The sequence below is a fragment of the Parambassis ranga genome, chromosome 9 (genome assembly GCF_900634625.1).
Source record: "Parambassis ranga chromosome 9, fParRan2.1, whole genome shotgun sequence".
Taxonomy (NCBI): domain Eukaryota; kingdom Metazoa; phylum Chordata; class Actinopteri; family Ambassidae; genus Parambassis; species Parambassis ranga.
This window is the reverse complement of record NC_041030.1, coordinates 4,117,332-4,137,336: the sequence shown is the minus strand read 5'-3', so window position 1 is coordinate 4,137,336 and position 20,005 is coordinate 4,117,332. Positions and strand designations below refer to the sequence as shown.

Genomic DNA, 20,005 nt, shown 5'->3' with positions numbered 1-20,005 from the left:
CGGTGAGTATGCTGGCCATGCAAGAACTGGGACATTTTCAGCTTCCAAGAATTGTGTACAGATCCTTGCAACATGGGGCCGTGCATTATCTTGCTGAAACATGAGGTGATGTTCATGGATGTATGGCACAACAATGGGCCTCAGGATCTCATCACGGTATCTCTGTGCATTCAAAATGCCATCAATAAAATGCACCTGTGTTCTTCGTCCATAACAGATGCCTGCCCATACCATGACCCCACCACCACCATGGGCCACTCGATCCACAACACTGACATCAGCAAAGCGCTCACCCACACGACGCCACACACGCTGTCTGCCATCTGCCCTGAACAATGTAAACCGAGATTCATCCGTGAAGAGAACACCTCTCCAACATGCTAGACGCCATCGAATGTGAGCATTTGCCCACTCAAGTCTGTTACGGCGACGATCTGGAGTCAGGTTAAGACCCCGATGAGGACGACGAGCATGCAGTTGAGCTTCCCTGAGACGGTTTCTGACAGTTTGTGCAGAAATTGTTTGGTTATGCAAACCAATTGTTTCAGCAGCTGTCTGAGTGGCTGGTCTCAGACGATCTCGGAGGTGAACCTGCTGGATGTGGAGGTCCTGGGCTGGTGTGGTTACTCGTGGTCTGCGGTTGTGAGGCCGGTTGGATGTACTGCCATATTCTCTGAAACGCCTTTGGAGACGGCTTATGGTGGAGAAATGAACATTCAATGCACGAGCAACAGATCTGGTTGACATTCCTGCTGTCAGCATGCCAATTGCACGCTCCCTCAATGCTTGTGGCATTTTGCTGTGAGACAAAACTGCACATTTCAGGGTGGCCTTTTATTGTGGGCAGTTTGAGGTACACCTGTGCACTAATCATGATGTCAGATCAGCATCTTGATGTGGCACACCTGTGAGGTGGGATGGATTATCTCAGCAAAGCAGAAGTGCTCACTATCACACATTTAGACAGATTTGTGAACAATGTTTGAGAGGAATGGTAATATTGTGTATCTGGAATGAAGTTTAGATCTTAGAGTCCATCTCATGAAACATGGGAGCAAAAACAAAAGTGTTGCGTTTATATTTTTGTTGAGTGTATGTGCATCTGCAAATTGTGGCCACAAGGCAACACCCAGATAAAAAAAGCAAACCTCAGATAATGTCAAAAAATAATTTTAGTGGTACAGTTGTCCCAGACTTACTGAATTGTAAGTTCAAACCTGCCTAACTGCACAGAATTCTTGAGATTTTCATCAACTTTAAATATCCAATACTTTACATAAGAGGAAGAATTTAAATAGAGCATTAAGAATAGTCCTTAAAATACTAAATATTTATAAATAAATAATAAAAATAATGAGGGGAAAAACAAGTTGCATGTACCTGTATCGTTTACCAACACATGAACAGAGTTATGTTTACAATAATAATAAAAAGGCTATTTCACCCCAAAAAGCAGTCAGATGATAGCTCATTATAGATCTAGAAAAGCAGTTTAATTTAAATAACATAATTATGTCTGGTATGAAACATGTAGTGCAAAAACATATTCATAACATTACATTTGAAAATGAAAACAGAAAGAGACGGTGAGGAAATGACCGAGTCAAAAACATAATTCATCTGAGAGGAACGCATGTTTCCACGGCAACCAGAAAGATGCTTTTCCAGTGAAGTGAAGTAAAACTGGTGAGTGTTTCATTGTGTTCATGTTCTTCTGCTGGCAGACCGAGTTACAGACAGACTTACGGAGTATTGCATTGAACTAGCTTTGTGATCTGATGAGCAAGTCGCACTCAAAACATTTAATTACCTGAGACTCTCAAAACACCACTGCTTCCTGAATTCCTCATAATAGAATCATCTGTGGCCAAGAGGTGAGCAGGGAGGATTTTTTTTTTTTTTTTTACAAAAAAAAGGCAAGTAGAGGTGAGGCTGAGGTCTACAGATGAGCAGGTTCACATCAACACTGAACAGAACAAATATACTTAACACAATATAAGTTGTCATCATCAGCCCTGAATTATGTGCACACTTTCTGGTAATTTTCTATTTTAGTTCATTTATTTCTATATTTCATCCCGTGCACGTGTCTGAACTCCTCAATGCCCACAGTCAAAGATCCCATCTAATCTATGAGCAACTGCAGCCATTAAAATTCAATAGACATAAAAAAATTCACTTGAACCATCTGTTCACCAAAACGTAAAAACAATCCGTCTTAGATTGCTGAATCTTCCTGCAGGTTGAGCAGTATAGGCATATATATATATATGTGTGTGTGTATTTATATATATACATATATATGTGGTGTGGCTTTTTTTAAGTCACTAGACTGGGGATGTGCAGCATTACGATGTTAATGACAGACTGCATATCCATCAACTCTCCTTAAAGATGAACAGGATATCCTCATCTGTCCCGTAGCTCCGCCGGGCCTCCTCAAAGTTGCTGACACTGGTGCAGCAAACCCCTGAATAAACACACACACAGTCAGTTCCACATACTACTTGTTACCAGAGACTGTAACCATCACAGTCATTCTCTAATTTTAAACTGGACTATGTCAGTGGTTGCCTATTCTGGTAAGCTGATCTGAGTTCATCCATGTTAACTGAAAAGACGTTACTGCTGAAAATACACTTTGTGTGAAACACTGAAACTAAATATTTTGTTTAATCTATGGCAACAATTATTTAAAAAATAAAAAACATTTTTATTATATACATCCACACGTGGCTTTTCTTGATTAATAATGAATAGCTGGTAAAGTCTTTATGTATATTATGCTTTGTATATAGCCTAATACATGGGCCAAATCCAAACTGGTGACACTGGTTTCTTGGCATTAGTGTTAACATCTCGGGTGCTAAATTATCCACTGACACTTGAAACTCATTAGAAAGGTGTCACACTCTTGTTATTTAGACATATAGGACTACTCACTGTCAGAATATGCAGGGTTGTTATAAAAGAAAGTGCCAGTGGTTCTGTTGAAGCCGCAGACAACCACAAAGTGACCCTGGTACTCTGGCTTCCTGCAGAAACACTTCTGGCCTACATGCAGAAAGCAGCAGTATTTGACAGGAGAGGAGCACAGTTCGCACGTCAGGACCACGGCGTTGACCAGCACTATGGCAACGTGGCCCTGTTCCAGATGAGACTGGATTTCCTGAACTGTGACAGAACTGCAAAAACAGAACAGACACACATTGCAGATCTTATATTTACTTTGTATAATGATAAAGCTAAGTGGATAATAATTAACTGAAAACTCACCATTTCTTCACCAGCACACCTTTGCTCTCTGCTTTGAGGAAGAGCTCGTTCACTCTGTCTTCTTCTGTATCAAAATGCTTCTTATAGAAGGACTGCAAAACACACCAAGCAGACCACAAAGATGAACACACACGATTCAGGTCTGATGAAGACCAAACAAATAACTTTGAATCCTCAAATGACCTGGTTTTTAAAACCCTTATCTACACCCAGAGTCTGTGTGCAAAAGCAGTGCTTGATTCCTAGATGGCACATGAGGTAGGCCAGGTCAATAGTCCACACGCTCTCCGTCAGCTTCAGCTCCCAGCATGCTCTCTGAAACTCATCATCACTGACTGGATGCAGGTACCTGCAAGAGTTCAGGCATAACACTCAAAGTGGGGTCGACAGCACTCATTCTAAGTAAAGCAAAGCAGTTATAGTGTATTACAACTATACAAACACACACAGTCGTTGTGTTAATTCGAAGTTAGCAACTTGCTGTGAACTTACTGAAGGACCATTCTTGAGCATGCTAACCCGCAGTCCCAGTGGTACAACTGCCGAATGACAGGTACATTCAACAAGACGGCATCCTCTGACAAAACCAAACATTAGTCAGATAAGCACAGACGCAACAGTTGTAAGACAGGTGCGTTAGCACAAATAATGGCTAGTTTATACGTTAGCATCACGTAGCGTTACTCACCTGTCATTCTGTTGTCTTCTCTCCACGAACTAGCCGACTAGCTAACTAAAGACGAGCTGGTCAGTCTTTATAACGCCGAAGGTGGGGTTGGATTTCCTCATCGATGCTAACAAGTTAGAAGAAGTTAGATGCCCAACTACAAGCTTAGCTTGCAGGCTAATAGTATTTACTTAACTGTTGGCACGGCGGTTCCCCTTGCAGCGAGGCTAGTTCTTGACTGCAAGATATACATCAATTACGTAACAATACAAAAAACGAAAAAAAGTCAGAAAAATTCAAGCTTAGTGAGTTTTTGTGGCGGAACTGCAGGCTGAAAGGCTACTCAGCCTCACGTCTGAGTTGTTTGCTACTAGCACGCTGAAGCTTTGAGTTAAGATTGTGCTGCCATCTTGTGGTTCGGAGGAGTCGCTAACCTGTTAGTCCATGGACCAGATGAGATGTTGGTACCACTCGAGGTGGCAAAAGTCTTTTTGAAAAGATACATGTCTGTAGTCAACATTTTGGTGTGACAACCCTATTAGAGTCAGAGCAAAATGATTGTTATCAGCTGTTAAAGTTACCCCCTCCCCCCATGAAAAAAAGATGTATTTTCCTCCTCCTGACTCTACACTGCTAATTATGGACATTATGCGCCACCTACTGGATTGTTAGAAGAACTTGAGACACAACCTCCGTTTCAATTAAGCAACTTTTTATCAACAGTATGCGGTTAAATTGCATCTCTTCCGTATGAAAACTCGTGTTTACTTAAATGCAAGTGACGGGCAGGCAGACAAACCTGCCTCATAATCAGTGCTGTTATACACATCTACTGCACCGATCAGTCAGAGACGAGTTTTCACATGAGAAAAGAGTTCAAGTCAGAGGACAGTTCCTCACTCAGAGGATCAGCGATCATTTGGATAATCAAGGAGCAACAATTTTCAAGTGGTGATACACTGATACTAACCAAACAAGAGAAGGATGGCTTTTCAAGATGACACCACAGGACAAGATGACACCACAGGAGGGGACCCGCTGCGTCCAGTCCGTCCTGGACAGACTGACCCCTGGAACATACCAGAACTTGATGGCAAAGTTGAAAGACCTGCGTCTCGACACAGAAGGCAGCTTGAATATAGTGGCGGACATGATTCTTGAAAAAGCCATACAGACAGCAAGCCTGTCAGGACTGTAGGCCAACATGTGCCGCTGTCTGCTAAAGGTCAAGAGTTCATGTTCTGTAAAGTTCCAAAAGGTGATTGTCCAACGCTGCATGGCTGAATTTGACACTATTTGAGGACACTCCAATATTTTTGAGGAGAGACAGAAACGGCTGGAGGCTGCAAAGGGACAAGAGGAGGAACTGGAACGGCTGAGGAGAGAACTGGAGGAAGTCGCAGCCTCCAGCCACTAACATCGAGTTCCTCGGCGAGCTCCTCCAAGCAAAAGTCTTCAGCAACACAGTCACTCAAACCTGTATCAGAAGACTTCTGGACAACAGAGACGAGGAATCTCTTGAGTGCCTGTGTGAGCTGTTCAGTGTTGTGGGCAATGAACTGGAGATGTCCACACAGAGGACCAGAATGGATTCCTTCTTCACCAGGATGGAAGAAATTGTGAAGGATGGGAAGACGTCTTCCAGGGTCTCCATCATGCTGAAGAACACACTGGAGCTATGACAGAGAAACTGGTTGCCAGTCAAGAGGACCACCCTAAACTCCCACGCTGCTCCATTCACCCCTAGAAGCCCCCCCCCCCCAACCACCCTAAACCCCCACGCTGTAGTGAGTCACTATCGCCCTCTTGTCGAACAGGAGGGAGGAAGAACAGCAGAGAAGACAAGAGGAGGAGAGAACAGGGGCACAGAGAAGAAAAACAACCATCAAAATAACAAGGAAGACAAGGTGAACATAACCATAACAAACTAGACCTCATAGTCACCTTGAGAATCCTCTGCCTTTACTAATTCTCACTCCCTTTTTTGCAGACGCTGCTCAGCCTATATATATATATATATATCCGTCGCCTCATCAGCAGCATGCCCAGGTGTTGTAGGGAGGTCATACAGGCAGGTGGAGGCCACACACAGTACTGAGCCTCAGTCTGACTTGTCTTGAGGAACTTCCACAGATCAGCCTGTGATGTGATTTTCCACTTTTATTTGGAGTATGGGTCCAAATCCAGACCTCCATGGGTTAATCATTTTGATTTACATTGATCATTTGTATGTTACTCCGTTCTCAACATATTCCACTATGTCATGAATGAAGATTTTCAACTGGAATATTTCATTTAATGAGATCTAGGAGGTGTTATTTTAGTGTTCTCTTTTTGAGCAGTGTATTTTGTATCTCATACTTCCTGATGCCACAGGACTAAAAGAGAGAAAGAGATTATTTAGGCAGAAACAGCAGGAAAATGTGTGCGAGTAAAAGTTTGAAGAGCTCTAGTGTCCACTGTACCTGTGAAAAGTATTCACACAAGAGCTTGAATGACAGCTCAGTGTTCTCTTTAAATACTTTATAAATACTAAATACTTCTCTTTTGATACCATTTACCAACATAATAACATAAATCATTGAAATATGTCCTTAACAAGGGCCATTACCAAGATACTTTAACAGCTGATAACAATCATTTAGCTGCCTACAGACATGAATCTTTTCAAAAAAACCACCTTGCCCAACCATCTGGCCCATGAACTATGTAGCAGATTTAATGCTTCTCACACCATTTAATCTTTATTGAATGATTCAGATTACATTTTCATAAGAGCTTCATGTTGCAAAAAGTGTATTCCCATTTTGATGTGGACATGCTATTGGGTTCCATAGGAGGTGCCCATTGGTGTCTGTATGACAGGAACAGAAAATGGTTTATATATTAGTTTTTTTTATTCAATAGTGACGATTGTAATGGAATATGTGAAATTGAAGAATGTCACTTACTGATTCAGCCTCACCATCCTCAATCAGATAAGTGACTTTCTGTCTGCTGTAAAGATGTCTTCTACTCGAGCATGTTAACATGAGCCAGTCAATAACCGCGGGCACCTGCAGGGACGTTAATGTCGAACACTCAGTTTGTGTTTCATCTCCTCCTCAGGGTGAAAGAAGGAACACTTTTACTCACCAAACCGAGGAATGAAAAAGCTGCACCCAAGTTCACTATGGTGGGTACGATCCCAAATTTTCCCGCCTGCAACATCCCCAATCAATGCATCACACACACACATTTACAATGAAATCGCCGCATGTATAAGATGAATTCTGGTTCCTCACAGTTCCAAAAACAATGACATCAAACCGGATCCCAAATGCTTTGATTAGGGTTCTGGTTTCCTCTCCGTCTGGTGTCTTGTAGTATTTTGCAAACCTTAAGACAGTACATTTATCAAATATTTTGTATGCTCCATATATTTATTAATAGTTAAAAATAGGTTAAAAATAGGTTCACCTGAAATTGTAACCAGGTGCCACATTATTAACAGGATGTTTGTTGTCCAGCCTGCGGAAGCTATACTTGGGGTAACACTTCCCAGCCCACCAGTCCAGGTCACAGCTCCAGTCAATAAGAATGCCAAGAACGCCTCCCTATAATTATACACTTGAAAGCTAGATTTGTCATCAAAGACAAGAGAAATCCATGGATTTTACCTTCACAGCCATGTCTTGAAAGTCCTCTCCAGCCTCGGAAATAATGTCTTTGAGGCGGAATATGGGGCAGTCAGGGTCTGTTACACGATTGAACTCGCACCTCTTCAGGTATGAGGAGTTAATATGAGGCAGTATGTTTCTTCTGGATAAAGGAAGACGCACACATTTAATGTAATGGCACATTATTATAAAACTGCATGTTTGCATAATGTCACTGATCCACGTCTTTTTCTTTAATGCTGACCTGTGAACGTTGAACTTCGGGTATGTTATGCTGTTTTTGATCAACACAGTGAAGTTCTCTGCTGCAGCCAGCAGTGCATGTCTGCGTGACAGAAAGACAACACAATAAGCCTCATCTAATATTCTTCACTAGAATGTGGCATGTATTCTGACTTAGGCAGCCGTGTGTCGATTTCGAGCGGGCACCAAGAGAGCACTTCACAGGTCTTGGCGGTTGTAGAATAGTTCTCACACAGTCCTGTTTGTATACCTGAGCGGAAAAGTTAAACAACATGGTGTTCTGTGTGTTGTCATATAATACACAGCTGATAAGTGTTAACACATTGGCAAGGAAGGCCTACCGCTCCCCCGAGGATCACTGTATCCCTCCATGCAGTCACAGTCATCCACGCATAGTTTTGATAGATTTGGAAGCTGGATGCCAATACATAATCATTTGTACAATTGTATCATTAAGTCATTTTAATGTGAAGATAGTGGCCTGAGCAGTTTGGTGCTGAATGTAACATCAGTGACTCACCTCAGGGCAGCGTGACTGAATCTGTCCAGGGGTGACAACCATGTTTGTCAACACAAAAAATGAATTATCGCCCTGTTAAGACAGAAGAAATAGTCCTCAGGTGAAGTTTACAATGTAATGTTGTAAAAAGTAAATACACAGGCAGGATAAAATGAAATACCTGAGGAGGCATAACGTAATCAGCCACATCCCAAAAACGAGGGTCCATGTCAGACGTGTTGGTGAAGGCATAGCCTTTCACTTTGGTGGTGACGGTGCTGATGATAGAGTCTGTCTCCTGGTAGCCTTTTTGCAACACACACACATACCTGCAGCAACACAGTTCTGTTTTAAACAGTGTCATCGAAACAGCTCTTCATGGTAAGCTTTAGACTGACTTACCCCACCACATACAGCACCACCAGGAGCTGGGCAAATCTGAAGACGCATCCTATACCTAAGCTTGGGATAACCAGAGTTTTGGGTGTTTCATAATCAAACCAGGAGTGCAGACAGCTCTGGCAGGAGCCTGCGTTCTTGCTCATCGCTGCATCAGTTACACACTGAGCAGTATGATGAGCACATGATGACTGGACATAGTTGCCTTTATGCAAATGACTTTATTCAAATCATTTATCGTTTGTACACGTCTCGGTTTGAATGATGTAAAAAAAAAAAAAAACCTGTGCACAATGATAAGTACTAATTTTTTTCACTATATTTTCTCCTAAACATGTCAGAGCTGATGTTGTATTAGTACAGATGTGCAGCTGTTATTATTAGTCAGTGTAGTTACAGGTTCTACATCCCAGCAGTGTGCAGTCTTACACACCCCCAACTCAGAATGACACTCATTAAGGCGACGCTGTCCCTTTAAGATGAAAAAACTTCACACCTACTATTCACATGTAAAGATAACCAGACACAATGAAACCTGTTTAAAAAACCTCCCCACACATTTACATTATCACACCTCCAACTGCTAATTTGATTAAAAAGCCTGTAAACGTAGCCTTGCACACAGAACAAGCTGCTGGCTTAACTGTGTCCTGCCTATTGTCATTTTCTAGATGTTGATATTTGAAAGAAACACAGTAAACTAATACTGGTTAAAGATCATTTTTAATGTCATAGCATACACTGACTTCCATGGACACAGGACAGATACAATGTCACTTTGGTACTAATAGATATAAAGTCTATATATAAAAAAAATTCAGTCCACATACACACTTCGTGTTTGTCAATAGTACAAATGGGCATAGGTTGCTTTCAGTAGAGTCGTTTTGTACTTTCAAGTTTCTTTCGTCCTTCTGTCAAACCTACGTGTGTAATAGAGGCTACAGCAGATCAGCAAACACATCATCAGTGAAACTAGTCATTATAAGTCATTGTGTTTTGTGGTTTAGTGTTTTTTCAAGTATGATAATGAAGGCATCTATACCGTACTGTACAAAATAAGACAGCTAGTCCACAGTAATGAAGCTACAGTGAAGTGCAGACCAGGAAACATAGTTCGTCACTTATTTCTTCCAGGTGTCTTCTCACACAAACCATATGCTGAGATCACAAATCACAGATTACATAATCGTCCGAAATCAAAGTCGACACCCCCGTCATGCAGGCTGCCTTCATTGGCATTGTCAAAGCTATTCTTCCCATGGATCTGTTTGAGGTGCTTGCGGAGAACGGGCTTGTGAGCGAACACCATTTCACAGTAGTTACAGCGGTGTGGCTTGTCCCCACTGTGCAGGTTTAAGTGATCCAGCAAGGAACATTTTTGGGTAAAGGTCTTTCCGCAAATTTTACACTGAAAGGGCTTGATGCCGGCGTGCACGCGCATGTGTCGGTGCAGATTGCCTTTCTGTGTGAATGTCTTCCCGCACAGGAGGCACATGAACAACTTGTGCATCTTAAGGTGGTTGGCGTAATTCTCCAGCTGGCGGAAGACCCGAGCACACTTGGGACACTGGTGGTACCACTGGAGGGGTTTGTCATAGTTCCTCTGGTGTCCGCTGTGTTTCTCTGCAGGAGGGGATGGAGGTGGGGGGCTGAGCGGGCATCCAGCCATTCCCACCGGAACCGTCATCTCACTGCCACGGCTGTCCACTGTGGAATTAATGAGTGAGTGCTGGGGCTCAGGGGAGTGGAGAGCAGTGGGAGGGCTGGCAGTGAAGTGACCAGTAATGGAGTTTTCTGCTACATCAGACACAGACTCCACCTTTACTATGGTGATGTCACTCTCTACCATACTCTGCCTTGGATGTCTGTTCAACATCTGGACGGGGCTCTTAGGCTCTATAATCACATCATCGTCATCATCATCCTCCTCCTCATCATCATCGTCACCGTTGTCAAGATTATTGTCACTCTCGAAATGCTCCACCACATGCTGCTCCTCCTCCTTCTGTTGGATGGTCCGCGCCTGGGAGTGCTCTTGCTCTCTCTGTGCCTGTGGGGATGAATCCTCCTCCTTCTTATCTCTTCTCCCACTCACATCCACCTCCAGCTGGCGTGGAGCGCGAGGTTTGATGAACTTGCTGAGGGCTTGAGTGCATTGCTCCACAATGTGGCCCATTTGAAGGAAGCTGGCCACTGTTAGGTAATGCACTAGCTCTAGCTCAGGAAACTCCAGCTGGCCTGTGTAGCAGGACAGCAGCAGCTGCCGGCCCACCTCTGCCTCCTGGATCATGGAGATCTGGACCTCTCTGGACTCCTGCTGGAGGATGAACTGGTCCCTCAAGAAAGAGGAGCCGGCAGCAAACACCACCTTATGGCCTGGAACCTCCAGCTGATTAATGCGCACAATAACATCACAGAAGCGCCTCTGATGTCGCAGGAGGTTCATCTTCTGCAGCATGGAGTCCCCAAACTTGGCGAAATGGAACTGTAGGATCACTTGGTTGGGAGCCATAGTGAACCAGAGGACAGCAGCAGTACCACACCTAAGACAAGGTCAGAAACATTATTGGCTATTGTATTACAGATGGCAGAAGAGAAGACAAAGTTCAACACGCTTCTCAGAAACAGAAACAGCTCTGAAGATGATATAAAACATGTAACTAGCACCACACATGTCACAGTCCCTGTCTGAACTGTAGTTACTTTAATACCATTGTGTTTCAGTAGTTTGGGGTCGACTCATAACTACTCCTCCTGCTGGTTATTTAAAAGGTAAAAATGTTTAATAATACATTTGTTTGTGGCAAACTACAATAAAAACTCTTTGTACAGTGTTGTAAGGCTTTACTGATACACAAGACAGCAGTGTCAAACAGACAAGTCCCAACAAGACATCCCTACTTTAGTTTCCGCTGACTGGTCCTGTCGCACCGCGGCCAACGAGGCGTCCGACGTCTGCCTGCTTGTGACGGAAACAATGTCCCTGACAGAACTTTGAGATATAGCGAGGAAAGGGCTCATGTAACGAGTGAGTCTAATGCTAACTGTAGCGTCTGTAGCAACTAGCCTGTGTGTCCCTTCGGCCTAACCCTTAACCGACCAGCTAGCAGCCCAGGCTGCCTGTAGCGTGTTTAGCTAACCCGCCAGCGGCACCGCTGCGTTTCCTTCATATGTGTCCCAGTAATAGGAGCGGTGTGCAGCCTACCTGTGTGCTTTGTTGTTCGCTTTAGTTTCAGGTGGTTTGTTGTCAGTGTAACGCTGGCCTGTGTTTGTCTGGATGTGAAGGAGCTGCTCCGGATGCAAAACACATCCAGAGCATAGCATAGCAGAGTACGTTTCATCCTGCCTCTTCTTCTACTTCCTGCGCCGGGATGTTGTTTCTTATTGTCTCAGGAAAACATTTTCTACGATTTTTCACATTCAAAACGGTGATTTATATCCCAGTAATTTACATTACACACATATACAATGAGTACTGTTACCATGTTAAACTGAAAATCTTCGTTGTTGTGTTATTGGGCGGTTTAATTAGCCATCAAAAGAAGAGAATGACTAGTTTTAGGAATTTTATGTCATCAGTACAGAAGTCATCCCATTAAGTAATAAAGGTGTATACATTTTATTATTTGAAAGGTTTATTCTAATTATTAAGAATTCAATATGCAATATTATGATTATTTAGAAAAATATACAGTTTAAGGCTCAAGACTGAACATTAGAACTCATGATGTCATGTCCTCTTGACACACCTGGAAAAACAGGAAATGAAGTCATTAATACCTGTGCATACACATTTAAATCTGAAAATCAAGAATCACTAGAATGATTGTAGACCAGTAACTACTGCAAATTATTAGGAAATAAATGTTGTTTCCCACATAATGCGTCTCTAACGCTGTCTTCCATACCAGGTGAAAGTGTATACCCCAGAAATCACCATGGCAACCAGTCCTAGTGATGCAGCTGCAGACAGCGCTGAAACTCTCAGAACATATGATGTACCTGGACCAAGAAAAGGCAGTCTGTGAGTACGCACTGTCCACACCTGCTTGTTTTTGTGTTTTGAAATACTAACCTCTTACTTTAGCCCACAGGACACAAGAACTTTTTAAGGCCTAGGACAAAAACATTTATACGTTAACAGCAGTTACTCAGGCATCAGTGTTTATGTTAATATGCAATACGCTTGGTGAACCCACCGTTTTCCATTGACTGACAGCTCGTAACATGATGTAATAGTTCCTGCCACCTTCCAGCGGTGCATTATAAAAGCCTCCATAGAGGAATCCATCACCTACGGTGAAATTCATCTCTGTCCCTATGTGTTGGACATCAAACTGGGCAGCTATGCACTCTGCTGGTGACTTTATGTTGCTTGAGAGGTGTGAACTCATAGGTGAGGAACAGTTAAATACCATGATCCCCTCCACAGGAAGCACAAACACTTGGTACACACTGACAAAGATGAACAAAAGGAATTAGTTTCATTCATCAACAGTCTGTTGTGTCAAATATGTTGTCACAGTTGTTACCTTATTGGGTCCAGTGTATTCGGCGTCCTGCGTAGCCGCAAAGTTGGTAATGGAGTGTCAAACTCTCTGTAGTACACAACTGGTGCCGGAGGTACTGTTACATTTAGGGTATTGATCAGAATGACAAGGTTTGCACAAATAATGCTATAGTAGTCCTGAAAATGTTTTGGAGTTGTAGGCACTGGGATACCTGGTAAACTGGTGTTAGTGGTGATGGTGGCTGTAAAGTGTGCAGATGCTGCGGTGATGGAGATGCTGTAATTTGTGACTGGAAGCAGGTTGAGACAGAGTTCCAGCTGGTCAGCTTTGGAGTGCAGACGCAGCTTCCTCTTGTGATGGAAGAACCTCTGGAAGTTTCTGGAGCCAGTGTAGATCACCTGGGGTGATTGAAGTAAATGTGTAAGCTCAGCCGAGTTTTTGTAAAGATTTGTAAAGAAGAAGGTGACGCCTTACCTTGTAAACCTCTGTATCCTCCTCATACTTCTCTGCTGTCCAGTGCAGACAGTTTTCATTAAAGATGAATAGCTGGTTGATAGGTGGTTTGATTTCTGTATGGAAGTAAAAGAGAATGTAGCTAATCAGAAATACACCAACATGCAGATGCATCATAAAATATTGGTCATGGTAAATGAGGCTGTAATGGTTTGAATTGTTAGTCTGGAAACGGATACCTTGTACCAATACATTGATCGAGTAATCATAGACAATCAATTGATAATGGAAGCAATTATCACCTGCAGATCCAGTGGACCGCAGCTTGTTCACACCTACCTATGCATTTCAGGGAAGCTTTTTCCCAAATCCCGGAGCTGCTGCACACAGACATGTTGCTGCCCCTCCAGCTGTGATATCCCGCCATGCAGCGGTGGATCACAACACTTCTGTTGTGCCACACCACCTCTGAGTTGACAAGGAAGGGCACCGGGCCACACTTAGCTGGAAAACAGTAGCACTGAATGAATAATTCATTCAAACACATATAAAACGCAGCATGTTGTTTTCAGTGTGCAATTGAAACACCTAAAAGTAAGAAAAACAGTAATGAAAAGAGATTAGTATGCTTTGTGGAGGGAAGTGAAATGGCATGCAGACAGATTCACCAACAGGAGCATGGTAATACATCACGAACAATGACGTTTTCTGTGTGCATGCATAGAGACCGTTACTCTACCTTTGCACTTCACTGATACCTCCCCCCACTCTCCTGATACTGAACATGTTGAAATATTATTTCCATTTTCCTGGTAAAATCCCTCCAAACACTCATATAGCACAGCACTGCCTGGTGTGCTGGTGTTGTCCCACAGAAGGTTAGTGTAGGGGACAGACAGTGGGGGTCCACAGCTTATTTCTGCACAGACATGCAATAGCACAAGGCTATGAAACATATTTTACACAACATATGGGGACAACATATTTTATTTATAACCAGTGAATCATATTTTTTGTGTCATCAAAGGTTGCACCTTCACAGCACAGATCAATATCCTCCCACAGTCCATTCACTTTACATACTGAGTAGTTTCTCTGGCTCCTGAAGTGATAACCTTCCTCACAGCCATAATACACAATGCTACCCACATGTGATGTGCCATCCCATAGCATTGTAGCATGCGGTTTAAAAACAGGCTTCCCACAATTGATTTCTACAACAAAAAACAGCAATAAGTAACACAGTGTAAAATGGCTTAAGTACTTTCAATGGAAATTTAACTTCATACACTCAGTACAGGCATAGATGAATGTCTTTGTTACCTTGACAGAGCATAGGGGCTCCATCCCATTTTCCAGTGGCAGTACAAACTGACACACTCCTCTCTCCAACATTGTGATATCCAGGATCACACTGATAAACAACCTGAGAGCCCACTGTGGAGCTGTGATCCCACAGCATGACTGAATGAGGAACATGTACGGGCTCACCACAGTCGACATCTATGATCATGGAAATTCTAACATTTAAAGGAGGAAAAAAAAACAGGAGAGAACCACCTGATAACAATTCAAGGGAAGATTTTACCTTTGCAAGTGATGTCTGGCTTTGTCCAGTAACCATAATCTGTGCACACTGACACATTGTTTCCCTCACTGTGATAAAAGCCTGTATTACAATAGTATGTTATTGTGCTTCCAGGGGTGGAGCTGCCATTCCACTTTTGCCCAGTGTGGGGCACCCTAGGAGGAGCGCCACATAATATCTCTAAGGGAGGGATGACACATATGGAAGGGTTATGCAGAGGCTGTTTTGATTGGCTGTAATCAGTCAGAAATATGAACACACCTGTATGGGGTATGTAAATATTGTATAGTAATAGAAATAGTTTCCTCCCCTTTGATAGTTGAGAAGAAAACTATGTTCATTCATTGTGAATTGAATTGAATTGAATTACCTTGGCAAGACAGAGTTGGACGTGTCCATTGACCGTTTTCATTACAGATGGATACATTTAGTCCTCCTTTGTTAGAAAAGCCCTCTTTACAGACATACAGCACAGTGCTGCCAGGATTTGACTTACTATTCCACACCTGCTCAGTGGATTCAATTAAAAGAGGACTTCCACACATGATCTCTACAAAGAATAGCACTCATCACAATTCAAAGTGACAACAAGAAGACACTGTACATCTAATGAGACAGTGACTGTACCTTGGCAGAGCACAGACGACTCCCACTGTCCAGCTGCTGTACAGACTGAGACGTTTCCCTTCCCAACATTATGATATCCAGAGTCACACTTATAAGCCACCTCAGTGCCCAACCTGGAGCTCTTATTCCACAGTATTTGAGAGTGAGGGAGGGCAGGGGGGGAGCCACAGTCAACCTCTGAGAGCCAAAGCAGTGACACTTTTCACTGGGAAATCTCCAATCACTTTGTTTCACAATTCTCCTGGAACTGGTTAAAACTTGTTGTGTGTTGACAAAAAGCGTACATTATCATGCAGACAAACACTGGGGACAAACTCCTGCTTCCCTTACCTTCACAGACCATGGTCGGTCCTTTCCACAGCCCATCAGCCCCACACACAGAGCTGTTCTCTCCTCTTCTCCACACAAAGCCTTCATCACAGGCAAACGTGGCCAAACTGTTATATGTGGTTCCTGTGAGTGACAGCAGCACCGTGTCCTCCACGGATGCAGGCGGGCCACAGTCAACCACTGAGCAGTGCAGAGAAACACGAAACTCACATTCAGGTCGACTTTCAAAATGTAATCCACATAAATATATGTAACCCTCATAAGTAGATTCCACTAATGCAGCTTTACCTTTGCAGGTCGCCTCATCTCTTGGTGGGTGAAAGGGCTCAGCACCATTGTGGACTTTGTATCCTACTTGGCAGCTACAGTCAAAACTGCCCTCAAGATTCCTGCACTGACCTCCTTCTCCGCACAGTCCTGTGACCCTGCACTCATCAATGTCTGCACAAAGGTACATGAGCAAGATAGGAGCAATTATTATTTACAAACTACAGTATAATTTAGAGTCCAAGAGTCCATTTAGAGTGGAAAACCTTCTGTACAGTGTATTCTGGCAGTTCCCATTGTAGTTACATATTTAGTGTCTTTTGTAAGACAGTCTAAAGACCCAAGCCTGGGCTAACTTACCCTGGCAGTGGGTTCCATCGTTTGGGATGAAGACAGCCATGTTGTTAGAAGGGCTGTAGCCAGCCAAACATGTACAGTAGTAGCTGCCATAGGTGTTGTGGCATGTGGTGTGCTGCCCGCAGATCTTAATGGCCCCTATTTGACACTCATCTTTGTCTGGAAGTAGAAGTACAAAAATGACTTTATAGTTAAATAAATCCAATGTTACCCCTCAGCTTGTCAACATGCTGAAAGTAGGAGCTGTCATTGTTATTCATATTAGCATTCCACTCAAACCACTGGTGTGCATGGTACACGAGCTGCAAACTCTGCTGTAGAGTCTTATTTTGGCCAGTTCATAGTTGAACAAATGTCTTAGCAAACACTAGGTTGTTTAAGTCCTGCCATTTCCGTGGACCACCACAGACTTTGAAGAAAAATTATAGTGGTCATATTTTAATTATATTATATATATAAGGCAAGAAAATGTTGTTGAAGTTTAACAAATCTTTAACATACTTTAAAAGTTAAAGTATGAGGCTGTGTATATATATGAATAATAAGAAGAACTTCTTTAGATTTACCTCCCCCTCACGATGTCTATGTCAGTGGTATATATATATGTGGGACAATAGATACCAGTAGTTCATAGAGAAGAATACCTTATTATTTTCATGATAAACTGTAAATTTTTTGACTTAAAAATATCTTTTAAATTGCTGATTAAATTTCGTGTAATTTAAGGGTTATTAGATATACATCAATGCCCCTATACACAACCTTGAAACATACGTTTCTTATTGCCAAACACTTTTCAGATAAAGGCCTGTTGTCTCACACACAGTTTTTCCCTCACCTTGACAGAAGGTTCTTCCATTTCCCACGAAGCCATACTTGCAGTTACAAACTTTGCCCGAGCCATCTGACTTGTCCTCACATGTGGCATTAGCATGGCAGGTTGCACACACATCGAGCAGAATTTGGCCCTCTGCTGGCACACCTGAGGCAACAACATGCACAAAATCTTCTCTCACGGTTGTGGGTGCTACATGAATATGTTAAACATTTGCTTTTAGTGTCATTGATGTTGAATTCTTACCAGCAAACACACAGAGCAGAAAAACCACGATCATTTTGGTTGGTCTATTATCGATCCTCTCTAGGAGCCTGTCAGTCTCTTCTCTTCAGCAGACACGCAGCCTCCTCATCTTTTTTTTTTAGCTTTGTACTTCCTTCTTGTGGACCATTATGACGCTGAGGACATTTGATAACCAGCAGTGGGTGAGCTGAGGTCACCCTGAGAAGTGCGTCCTTTTCTCAATGGTCTTGTGGTTTTGCGGCTTGGTCTGTCATCGTCTGGCACATTCAGTTCACTACTCCTGCTGGCTGATGACACGGTCACTGTTCACTGCACACTCAAGCTGTGGCAGCTGATAACAGCTATATTTGGCTTAATGAATGTGGGCTCTGGCTTTTAGAAAAATTATCTAACTAATTTTGTAACTAATAGCTGACTAACGCATTTACCACATCACTACTCACTTGATGATATCAAAGTGTTGGTATTTATTGAGCATGCAAGCTTCATCATACAACCTAACATTATTGGCATCAAGACCAAAATATCTGTTTATTGTTTGCTTATCATAGTGAAGCCCACCTCATGTTCACGGATGGCTCAGTTAGTCCTGTGTATAACCAGCAGTTTGAGTTAATGAAACCAACACATTGTTTTGTGTGTTACTGCAGGGTCCTCTGTGTGTCAGAGGGGTATCAGTTGTGCTGTTGAAAGGGCAGATAAGTCTGGTGAGCTCCTATCTCTCTGTCCAGCAGGGTCCTAACTGGGGCTTTGCTGTCACTCAAACCAGAAAGCTAGCGCCTCACACCAGTGCCTCCTGGACTGGACTGATTAACAGCCCCCCCTTCCCAAGCCCCTCTGTCCAAACCCAGGCTCAGACTCAGATGTCTTTGTTTCTATAATAATTTTAAAACAACAGGGAGCTGATATTGTAGACTGTGCTTTTTAATTAGCAGTAAAATTATTAATTAATTTTAATTGCGTGTCAGCTCCAATGTTTGTAAAGCATGAATGAAACAGCTGATGATGATGTAACTCATAATGCAATTCAAGTCTTGCTTTAACTAAGGCTACGCATAAAATCCTACAACTACTTTCAATTTTGATCTAATGATATCATGAAATATGAATGCAAGATGGCCTTACACCAAAAACGCTTGTTGAACTCATTTACTGATGGTTTGTACTTGACGCCACTTAATAGAGAAAAAACTGAATCACAAAGCTGCTGAACAACATGTCACCAGTAGAAACAAAGATGCAGCAGTTTCTTAACTCAGACTGTGTGGTGAGCTAGCAGATAGTGTGCTGGAGTCAGATAGCCCACTTTATTGTCCTGAGCACACATACAGGAACGACTGATTTTAGATGAGGGCTGAGCTCTGGCTTCTTCTGAGGACAGACTAGAACATGGGTTCACTAGCCCATCTAAGCAGCAGTTTACAGAAATGTTCAGTCTTATTGCCTTCTGATTATGCTTATTCATAATGCTTATGCTTAGTTCAGAAGATATTTACATAATACTATTCATAGGTGTCTTAGACATGATAGCTGTTGCTGTTAAAGCTGTACCTTCCTCATGTTCTGTTGGCCATTGTGTTTTAGCTTGGTGGGGTGGGGTCATGGCATATTCAATGGCGTAACAAATTGAATGATCTGACCAGAGACAATGCTTCTTATTGACATTTTCTTTATTTAATAATAGCACCTGATCTTTCAAGACTTTTTCACAAAGTCTGTCATTCTGATCTATTTTAGCAGAACATGCACTTTTTTAGTATAAAAGACTTTAGAGACATCTGTTAAACTTGAAAAATGACTCAAAAGCACTACACCCCTCAGCACCCATTTCATATTCATAATAAATACTGAAACACGTTAGTGGCTGATGTTGGTACATATATTTTTGCTGATTATTTAGTCATCCATAAAATCCAGAAAATGTGTCCCCTCCTCCTTCCAGCAGTCAGATCACTGGGTGGCTCAGATCACAGAGGTCACCAGGATAGCTCATGGCCCAGATATTGGACACACAAGCTGCTGCAGGGTCATGAAACTGTGCAGAA

General features: G+C 42.6%; 4 protein-coding genes across 6 annotated transcripts; all 4 read right to left on the bottom strand.

The window, feature by feature from the left end:
* Positions 1–1,471: 1,471 nt before the first annotated feature.
* gucd1 (guanylyl cyclase domain containing 1) lies at positions 1,472–4,321 on the bottom strand. Its single transcript, XM_028414346.1, has 6 exons — positions 3,965–4,321; positions 3,769–3,853; positions 3,460–3,625; positions 3,277–3,368; positions 2,944–3,185; positions 1,472–2,470 (listed from the first exon to the last, which is right to left on the bottom strand). Exons 1-6 carry the CDS (start codon positions 3,969–3,971, stop codon positions 2,379–2,381), a joined length of 684 nt encoding a protein of 227 aa, XP_028270147.1. The 5' UTR covers positions 3,972–4,321; the 3' UTR covers positions 1,472–2,378.
* Positions 4,322–6,720: 2,399 nt separating this feature from the next.
* On the bottom strand, positions 6,721–8,892 carry LOC114441466 (P2X purinoceptor 4-like). The gene is made up of 12 exons (XM_028414414.1): positions 8,747–8,892; positions 8,526–8,673; positions 8,366–8,437; positions 8,187–8,259; positions 7,999–8,095; positions 7,847–7,927; positions 7,603–7,744; positions 7,403–7,539; positions 7,228–7,321; positions 7,079–7,144; positions 6,895–6,999; positions 6,721–6,797 (listed from the first exon to the last, which is right to left on the bottom strand). Exons 1-12 carry the CDS (start codon positions 8,887–8,889, stop codon positions 6,765–6,767), a joined length of 1,191 nt encoding a protein of 396 aa, XP_028270215.1. The 5' UTR covers positions 8,890–8,892; the 3' UTR covers positions 6,721–6,764.
* Positions 8,893–9,447: 555 nt separating this feature from the next.
* On the bottom strand, positions 9,448–12,403 carry zbtb26 (zinc finger and BTB domain containing 26). Of its 2 annotated transcripts, none has more exons than XM_028414412.1 (2): positions 11,952–12,403; positions 9,448–11,289 (listed from the first exon to the last, which is right to left on the bottom strand). In XM_028414412.1, exons 1-2 carry the CDS (start codon positions 12,068–12,070, stop codon positions 9,918–9,920), a joined length of 1,491 nt encoding a protein of 496 aa, XP_028270213.1. In that variant the 5' UTR covers positions 12,071–12,403; the 3' UTR covers positions 9,448–9,917. The 2 variants fall into 2 exon arrangements, with proteins under 2 accessions (XP_028270213.1, XP_028270214.1); XM_028414413.1 differs by having other exon boundaries at positions 11,648–12,093.
* susd1 (sushi domain containing 1) lies at positions 12,368–18,258 on the bottom strand. 2 transcript variants are annotated; one of them, XM_028414411.1, is made up of 18 exons: positions 17,961–18,258; positions 17,718–17,861; positions 16,883–17,038; positions 16,544–16,696; positions 16,256–16,435; positions 15,669–15,848; positions 15,299–15,478; positions 15,034–15,213; positions 14,745–14,924; positions 14,450–14,629; positions 14,050–14,214; positions 13,732–13,826; positions 13,469–13,655; positions 13,279–13,372; positions 12,946–13,201; positions 12,822–12,861; positions 12,655–12,748; positions 12,368–12,495 (listed from the first exon to the last, which is right to left on the bottom strand). In XM_028414411.1, exons 1-18 carry the CDS (start codon positions 17,992–17,994, stop codon positions 12,477–12,479), a joined length of 2,517 nt encoding a protein of 838 aa, XP_028270212.1. In that variant the 5' UTR covers positions 17,995–18,258; the 3' UTR covers positions 12,368–12,476. The 2 variants fall into 2 exon arrangements, with proteins under 2 accessions (XP_028270212.1, XP_028270211.1); XM_028414410.1 differs by lacking the exons at positions 14,450–14,629; positions 14,745–14,924; positions 15,034–15,213; positions 15,299–15,478; positions 15,669–15,848.
* Positions 18,259–20,005: the final 1,747 nt, after the last annotated feature.

What these genes read in the sequence shown, in the direction of transcription:
- gucd1 (XM_028414346.1), bottom strand. An exon ending in TGCTCAAGAATGGTCCTTCA is followed by an intron (nt 3,626 to 3,768) that starts GTAAGTTCACAG and finishes GAACTCTTGCAG; the next exon opens with GTACCTGCATCCAGTCAGTG. An exon ending in ATAAGGGTTTTAAAAACCAG is followed by an intron (nt 3,369 to 3,459) that starts GTCATTTGAGGA and finishes TGTGTTTTGCAG; the next exon opens with TCCTTCTATAAGAAGCATTT.
- zbtb26 (XM_028414412.1), bottom strand. Translation starts at nt 12,070, where the DNA reads ATGCTATGCTCTGGATGTGTTTTGCATCCGGAGCAGCTCCTTCACATC. An exon ending in GCGAACAACAAAGCACACAG is followed by an intron (nt 11,290 to 11,951) that starts GTAGGCTGCACA and finishes ACCTTGTCTTAG; the next exon opens with GTGTGGTACTGCTGCTGTCC.
- susd1 (XM_028414411.1), bottom strand. Translation starts at nt 17,994, where the DNA reads ATGATCGTGGTTTTTCTGCTCTGTGTGTTTGCTG. An exon ending in TCCAACTCTGTCTTGCCAAG is followed by an intron (nt 15,479 to 15,668) that starts GTAATTCAATTC and finishes TCCCTCCCTTAG; the next exon opens with AGATATTATGTGGCGCTCCT. An exon ending in CACTAACACCAGTTTACCAG is followed by an intron (nt 13,373 to 13,468) that starts GTATCCCAGTGC and finishes TAAATGTAACAG; the next exon opens with TACCTCCGGCACCAGTTGTG.
- LOC114441466 (XM_028414414.1), bottom strand. Translation starts at nt 8,889, where the DNA reads ATGAGCAAGAACGCAGGCTCCTGCCAGAGCTGTCTGCACTCCTGGTTT. An exon ending in GTGGTGCTGTATGTGGTGGG is followed by an intron (nt 8,674 to 8,746) that starts GTAAGTCAGTCT and finishes GTGTTGCTGCAG; the next exon opens with GTATGTGTGTGTGTTGCAAA. An exon ending in TTCAGTCACGCTGCCCTGAG is followed by an intron (nt 8,260 to 8,365) that starts GTGAGTCACTGA and finishes ATTGGCATCCAG; the next exon opens with CTTCCAAATCTATCAAAACT.